At 37.9% G+C, this 8,286-nt stretch overlaps 1 protein-coding gene across 1 annotated transcript; it reads right to left on the reverse strand.

Annotated features, from left to right (window-relative positions):
• Positions 1-3,270: 3,270 nt before the first annotated feature.
• On the reverse strand, positions 3,271-5,504 carry LOC145052612 (transcription factor HY5-like). The gene is made up of 4 exons (XM_079000449.1): positions 5,313-5,504; positions 4,857-5,037; positions 3,810-3,966; positions 3,271-3,568 (listed from the first exon to the last, which is right to left on the reverse strand). The coding sequence occupies exons 1-4, from the start codon at positions 5,407-5,409 to the stop codon at positions 3,527-3,529; spliced, it is 477 nt and encodes a 158-aa protein (XP_078856575.1). The 5' UTR covers positions 5,410-5,504; the 3' UTR covers positions 3,271-3,526.
• Positions 5,505-8,286: the final 2,782 nt, after the last annotated feature.

Here is an 8,286-nt window from a genome sequence, read left to right on the forward strand (position 1 = left end):
ATTATCGATGATTATAGTAGGTATACGTGGGTTTACATGATTAAAAGGAAGGATGAAGCGCTTAAAACCTTCAAAGGGTTCAAAGCACAGGTTGAGAGTGAAGGTCACTTGAAGCTAAAGGGGTTGCGGACTGATCGAGGGGGGAGTTCACCTCCCAACAATTTGTTGATTTTTGTAAACAGGAAGGAATCAAACGGCAATTAACTGCCCCGTATTGCCCGCAACAGAATGGGGTGGCGGAACGTCGCAATCATACCATCCTCGAAGCCACTAGATCTCTGTTGAAGACGATGTGTGTACCAGATACGTTGTGGGGGAGGCAGTTCGACATGCTGTCGACATAATCAATCGAGTTCCAACGAAGGGGGTGAAGGGACTGACTCCATACGAAGGGTGGAAGAACAAGAAGCCAACGTTTGAGCACCTAAAAGTGTTTGGCTGTGTCAGACACGTAAAGAAACCCAAGAATCAGACCACGAAACTCAGCGATCGTAGCACGACGATGGTATATTTAGGAAGCGAGCCTGGAACAAAGGCTTATCGTTTCTTCAACCCAAAAGAAAATAAAGTAGTGGTATCACGTGATGTAATCTTTAAAGAGAAAAGAAAATGGGTTTGGGCCGGTATCCAAGGTCATGAGCCCATATCAAAAGAATCTTGGTTTGAAACATTTATGAATAATGGATACGAAACAGAAGCCCATCAACAAACAATTGGAGGCCAGGTTGAAAACCCTATCAACCAAGACAATGTAAACGATCCACCTTCACCACTGCTCGCATCACCTGGAGCTAGTTACGACTCAGAAAATGCATCAGATGCCACACCCTACACAACGAACGTGCAAAATTCACCGACAGATACGCACCAAGACGAGAGTTCTTCAAGGTATGATCATACACATGTTCGAGGTTTTCGAAACCTATCTGAAATTTATGATGAAATGGAGCCAATAGAAGTTGAACTAGAAGAATTAATGCTTGTGGATGGTGAGCCAACAAACTATTCAGAAGCAGCAACTGATCAAGATTGGCAGGAGGCAATGAAAAGAGAGATTGACTCTATCGTTAAGAACCACACATGGAATCTGACCACTCTCCCAAGGGGGCAGAAACAAATCGGTTTAAAATGGGTGTATAAGCTGAAACGGGACGCGAAAGGCAAAGTATTGAAGCACAAGGCTCGGTTGGTAGCAAAGGGCTACGCACAACAGAAAGGCATAGATTTTGATGAGGTCTTTGCCCCGGTGGCACGGTTGGAAACTATTCGACTATTACTAGCTTTGGCAGCGAAGAAGGGGTGGAAGGTTCACCACTTAGATGTAAAATCAGCCTTCCTGAACGGGGAACTACAAGAAGAGGTATACGTTTCTCAACCTGATGGTTTTGTGATTACAGGAAAGGAACATATGGTGTATCGGTTGAACAAAGCCCTTTATGGGCTGCGACAAGCTCCAAGGGCATGGAATATACGCCTAGACAAAACACTTAAAGAATTCAGCTTTAGAAGGTGTCCTCAAGAACAGGCGGTGTACAAGCTTCAGAACACAAAATTTTTGTTGATAGTCGGAATCTATGTCGATGACATGATCGTGACAGGTTCTAGTGAAGAAAAGGTGGTTGAATTCAAGAAACAAATGCAAAAAGTGTTTGATATGAGTGACCTGGGGAAGTTATCTTACTATCTTGGCTTAGAAGTGAACCAATCCAAAGAAGGCATTGCAATTGTTCAAGCGGGGTATGCGAAAAAAATATTAAAAACGGCTGGAATGATGGACTGTAATGGCTCAAAGTACCCTATGGAACCAAAGTTATCCTTGACAAAGGATGAAAATGGAGAGTTAGTGAATGCTACAGAGTACCGACGTCTCATTGGAAGTCTGCGATACTTGGTTCATACAAGACCGGACCTTGCATATTCGGTAGGAGTTGTTAGCAGGTACATGGAAAACCCAAGAGTAAGCCACCTCAAGGCAGTAAAACAGATTCTAAGGTATCTGAAGAGCACCATCAATCATGGCTTGATGTATAGACCAGGTGGAGATGGGAAGCTAATTGGGTATAGCGATAGCAGCTACACCATGGATCGGGATGATGGGAAAGGCACAATAGGAACAACATTTTACCTTTTAGGTAACTTGATCACTTGGTGCTCACAGAAACAACACACGGTAGCTCTATCTTCGTGTGAATCTGAATTTATGGCTGCAACTGCTGCGGCCTGCCAAGCATTGTGGCTGAGAGGTTTGTTGAAAGAATTAACTGGAGAGGAAGCTGGGAAAGTCAAGCTATTGGTAGACAACAAATCCGCAATCAAGCTAATGAAGAATCCGGTTTTCCATGGAAGGAGTAAACACATCGACACCCGATACCACTTCATTCGTCAGTGCGTTGAAAGAGAGCTGATTCATGTGGAGCATATCAGTGGAGAGGAACAGAAGGCTGGCATTCTTACTAAAGCACTCCTAAGATTGAAGTTCACAGAGATGCTAAGCATGTTAGGCGTCGAAAACCTGGAAGAGACAAGTCAGAGTTAACGAGGGAGAATGTTGGAAGTCAACTCTGACTAGGTCTTGCTTTTGACCGAGTTTTTGGAGAAAATGGGCATTTGGTTACCAGCTATTTAGGAGAAAGTGGACGTTGTTTTCTGTTTTATCTTTGAGTAAAATAAGGATTGTTTTTAGCCTTTAAATAGTAGTAGTATCTTGCATTTTATTCAGAGTATTCAGTTTTGATTCAAAGTAATAAACCAGAGAAAATTGCTCCAAAAGAGTGTTCTTTCTTCCTTCTCGTTTCAGTTGACAGAGTGTGATCAGGTCCTGTGGAAGCTTGATTTCCAGCATTGCCTCTGTCTAAAAACCGACTATCAAATCTATAATTGTCAGCTTCTTGCGGGTACTTTGGATCGATCTTTTGTAACAACAATCTTTTCAGAAACAAGAAGTGTATAAAAAGATACGATTATCAGTCGCTAGTGGATTAATCATTCAATCGGTTTGTTAGTCGGAATCATAAAATTACTTTAAATTGGATTTCTTTGTTACAAAATCCAATTCATTGTTGTTCCTTTGTAATTTTTTTTCTATTGTCTTGCTAGTATTAAATAAAAATCAATTGTTAGAAAAAAAAGGTCACTTAGAGAAGCAACATGCCCCCCACAACGGAAACATCTAGTGTTTAAAATACATAATTTTACCCAATATAGACCGATTAAATAGTAGGATTTACTGTGTAAAACGGTTCCAATACCATTGTTTAACAGACACGTTACTTGTGCTACAAATTAAAACCCATATCATATGCAATACTTTACATCTTTTTTGGTCATTTAGAAACACAGCCCATTACCACCTACATGACTTAAAGATCTTTAATCGAATCGTACGTAAAGATGGTTGGATTCTCATTATGTTTGCTAGGAAAAGAAATAACCACAATAACAAGTCTCGATCCTAAACCAAACCCTTCGATTTTCAAGCTATGATTCGGATTGCACATGTAATGCTTTTCCTCTTCTAATCATATGTCTACTTCTTTTCTTGCATACCGGCTGTAGTGTTTTTCAAGATCTGCAAAACAAACAATATATTAGTTATGTGCGCCTTAAAATAGTGAGTTTTATAATTTTTTATAATTATAGTTTATCCGTTTAACTACGCAAAATTATTTTTCTAAAGTCAATTGACTGTTACCATTTTTTGACCCAATAATATAAACCTTTTTTTTTCGGTTGCTCTTGATTTGGAAAATGATAAATATTTTGTTTTTACTTTTGTTGTAGTTACAATAATGATAAATAGAGACACTTACATGTCTAAGCATTTGATTCTCATTTTGGAGAGTTGAAAGTCGCTCTTCAAGCTCGGAGTTCTTCTTTTCAATTTCTTTTACTCGCACTTCCAATTCATTCAAGTATGCCTTCTTCCTCTCCCTTGCTTGTTGAGCCGAAACTCTGTTGCGTAACAACCTACTTTGCCAAAGCAAATGACTAAATTACCCTTAGTTGAAACAAATGACGCTAATCAAAATATTTTTTTTAAGTTCGTTTTACCACACATAAGATAATATACATTTTTTTTGGTATAGTAACGGCCTACTTTGCCAAAACAAATGACTAAATTACCCTTAGCTGAAACAAATGACACTTGCTAATCAAAATATTTTTTTAAGTTCGTTTTACCACAAAAAAGAAAATATACATTTTTTTTGGTATAGTTGTTTTACCACACATAAGATAATATACATTCAAAATCCAATCCCCCACACACACCCTTGTTAGTTGGTATAGTTGTTAGTTTTATTTAAAACTACAAATACAATAATTTCAAAAAGGAGGTTAATTGCATAAATATATAACATACCATTTGATTTTCACAAAGCAACATTTTTCGAAAAAAAGTATTAAGGTAAAACGTTTTGTTCAAAAAATATGAAAATACCCTTGAGTATTTTGTGAACAAAAACTTTTATTTGATTGTACTCTTTTCAAGGTTTTGTAAAAAAAAGTTTTTTAACCATTTATTTTTAACTTCTTACCTTATGCCTAAAATACGATCCACTTATAATTACTATTTATTTGATGTAATAAAAAATCCAAAAAAATAACTTCCATATAGATTTTTAAAAAAAAAAAAAAAGTTATTTCTATGACTTCCGTAGAAGTTAGGTATTATTTTTTAGAAAAAGCGGCTAGGAACAAAACATGTTATGCCACGTTCCTATGAGATGTCATACGCGGGACCCACATCGTCAACCAGACTTTAAATTAACACCGATATATACTGACGTGGCAAGACAAATTTAAACGACAAACATATAAAAAAAATCCGGTTTTTAATTATTTCGATTCCGGTTTACCTCTTCAACCGTTTATTTTCTTTATCGGCTGGGGTTCTGCCTCTTTTCCTTGAACCAACGTTTGAGCTTTGAACCCGGTCTGGACCAGCACCTGATCCGGTGTCTCCGCCGGAAACTGATGCTCCCGCAGCTTCTCCACCCATCTCCGGCACTCTTCTTATCTCATCATCACTTTCCATTCCTATTATCGCGAACAACAATTTAGGGTAACATTTAGAATAATCTCTTTCAAATCACTAATCTGTCGCATCTAAAAATTCGTAAATTAGAAATGCAGCTCAAACACACACACAGAAACATTTATGCTTCAGCTTGATCATATGGGTATACATGAAATGACAAACGAATTCGATTTACATACAAAAATTCATAAGTACATTCAATTTATACACCGAAATTTTAAGAAATCGAGATCAAATTATCAGAAACTAAAAAACAAGTCAAAGGAAAATCCACCTTCTTTGATTTCGATATGAAGTGCAGAGCTCGAAGATCTCTCACTACTCGAAGGTAAACTCGCCACCAACGAACTTGTCGCAGTTGGCTCTTGCATTTTGCCCAATTTCTAGAGAGAGAAACTATATATAAATCTTAGAGAGAGAAAGTAAAGAGGGAGAGAGTTTGGGACTTTTCTTTTAGTTCTTCACGTTACAGAGGCGGAGAGAGGTTATTCAGTAGCAGAGAGAAGGGAGATGTGATTGGAACCGTTGGATGAATCATTGATCCAACGGTGGAAAAGGTGTAAGCGTGGTACAATGAGGAGCCACGAGGTATCATGTTAATCCAATGATGTAGAGGTAAGATACGTGGATGAATTAGCGACGTTTGGTGATAGATGATGATCAACGGTTATGATTTGTTGAAGGCAAGTGAGTATATAGTGGGACCACTTTTTAGGTTTTATGTTTATGTGTGCCCATGAAAGTGTTGCAACGTGTTTGTTATTAGGTTTTCGACATTTTCAATGTTTTTAATGGCTTGTTTCTATAAGTTGAAGCTTTTAATTAAATATAAAAAAGAAAAATGTTTGGGAATGTATTTTTTTTTGTTATTGTTGGTCTAGTTCGATGGTACTAGGACTGGAAAATTCAACATCATTGTCATTGCATTTGACGGTATGACACCAAAGTTATTTTTTATAGACTTGTAGTTATCAAGTGTTGTAAATATAACTAGGTCCCGACTAATCGAAGCACCTGACCGACTAGAAAACATCTAACGCTTAATCTCCGTCAATAAAATGAGCGAAACAGTAACAAACGATGAAATTTTAACACTTTAAAGAAATTTTGTCTCCATAGAAACTATTTGAGGAATGATTAGTGTTGTATTAATCATATTAACTTATTTTTTGATGATACTAGAGGTATTTACGAATTTTGTTATGATGTTAATCATATTTAAGTTATTAAAATTCAATGAATTAGCAATTTATGGTCCCCGCTTAATCCCCGATTAATCCATATCTAACCGATTAATCCATTAATCTTAGTCCACCGACTAGCTAAAGTCGATCATTTTTTACAACCTTAATATTATCAATAGATATTAGATATATGTGATGTTACAATTTACAAGTAAAGATATCTTTTAGACGGTATATATGTTCTTTTGATGGAAATACATTACCTTAATGTAATGTGTGATATGTAAGTTATCAAAATTAAGAATGTATTTTATTGATACTTAAAACACACTTGAAAGTGGGAGCATGCAATGAGATGGGTTGTAAGAATTGCATGTTTATACAATCATACTAAGAGTGTCCTGTCATTTTTTTTTCTTCTTTAGCGTACAATCTTTGCCAAAATGGTTCTTAGCATTATAGTAACTACAATCATACCTAGAGTCTCTCAGTTAGTTTCTTTTCACTTGAGATCTCTTTCGAAACAACTTTGTTCTTATCTTTGAAATTAGGTTTTGAACCAGACTTGTCACCACCAATATGTTTACAAAACCATAATTTGATGATGGCTTCCTATAGAAGTTTTTGCTTTGTTGATAAACATAAGGGCATGATTTTCTCCATCAAATTCATCATTTTTAACTTCTTTGTAAAAAAAACAAGCTGGTTCAAATGATCCTTTTTCGTAACGAGAGGAAGAGGACCATCAGAATATTTTTATTTGATTTCTTACATGATATCAGCTTCATGAGTCTTTAAGATGTTGAACAAGCCATTTAAAGTATATAATTATATTTTTTTTGTAACATCCCAAAATAGGAGCCAAAAATTTCATTTTTAAAACATTTAATTTGCAAAACATTAGAATTAAAACATTCACGGATCGTATCATTTCATAAAAGATGTTGCTTGTCTGGAAACCATATTATCAAACATAATACTGTCAGAGTACAAAATCCCAGGAGGATCCCATAGTGCGGAATAAAAAGCGTGTGTGTGATGTACCGCTACCGTGTCGGCTCCTTCCCCTTCGAAGAAGAAGTACCTGAAACCAAAACTGAAAACTGTAAGCACGAAGCTTAGTGAGTTCCCCCATCTTACCACATACCATACAATCACATATCATACACACTGCCGGACAATTCTGGGGTGTCCGACCTACCCGGCACGACCATTCTGGGGTGCCGACCTACCCATGTCAAGCCGTTCTAGGGTGCTGACTACCCATGTCAAACCATTCTGGGGTGCTGACTACCCATCGGTCCTAACAACTGATCCTCGGGAACTATTTCACCCCCTACTGCTACTATCACATATATCATAACATAACATATTGTCAGACATATCTGGGGCGTCCGATCTACCCTTCGGTCCTAACGACTGGGCTTGGGGACTATTCCCCTCCTACTACCACTATCACATATAACATATCATGTCAGCATATAACATATCATCACGTACTGTCAGACATATCTAGGGTGTCTGACCTACCCTTCGGTCCTAACAACCGAACTCCACTACTATCACATATTCATATCATGCCAGCATATAACATATCAGGTAGTAGCAAACCTAGATGATATCACAAAGACAATCATCTAACATACAAATCCTACTGGTGGGCCGGCATGGTGGCCGTAGACCCACCGCTACTGGAAGGTAACTCACCTCAAAGTAGCTGCTGATCTGCGTGGGAATTGACTGTCTTCTGCTGCTGCTGTCCCGGAAGTCCTCCGGCTAAAATCCCCACAAAACACCCAGTCAAATACTGCTAACCGACCTCATGGTAAAATGACCATTTACCCCTGACCGAGCCAAGAGTCAAAGTCAAAGTCAACTTCCAGTTGACCCGACTCGCCGAGTTGGCCTGCCAACTCGCGGAGTCCCTATCCTTTTGTCTGACCATAACCCCGTCTCTACTCGTCGAGTTAGGCGTTGACTCGACGAGTTTTCCTTTTAATCCATGGTCCAATAGTCCTTCATCCTACTCGCCGAGTTGTATGAACAACTCGCCGAGTTCATCTT

This window comes from Lactuca serriola, chromosome 5 (genome assembly GCF_051521515.1).
Source record: "Lactuca serriola cultivar US96UC23 chromosome 5, Lser_US96UC23_V15, whole genome shotgun sequence".
Classification (NCBI taxonomy): Eukaryota; Viridiplantae; Streptophyta; class Magnoliopsida; order Asterales; family Asteraceae; genus Lactuca; species Lactuca serriola.

What these genes read in the sequence shown, in the direction of transcription:
- LOC145052612 (XM_079000449.1), bottom strand. Translation starts at nt 5,409, where the DNA reads ATGCAAGAGCCAACTGCGACAAGTTCGTTGGTGGCGAGTTTACCTTCG. An exon ending in GAAAATAAACGGTTGAAGAG is followed by an intron (nt 3,967 to 4,856) that starts GTAAACCGGAAT and finishes TTGGCAAAGTAG; the next exon opens with GTTGTTACGCAACAGAGTTT. An exon ending in AGAATCAAATGCTTAGACAT is followed by an intron (nt 3,569 to 3,809) that starts GTAAGTGTCTCT and finishes TTTGTTTTGCAG; the next exon opens with ATCTTGAAAAACACTACAGC.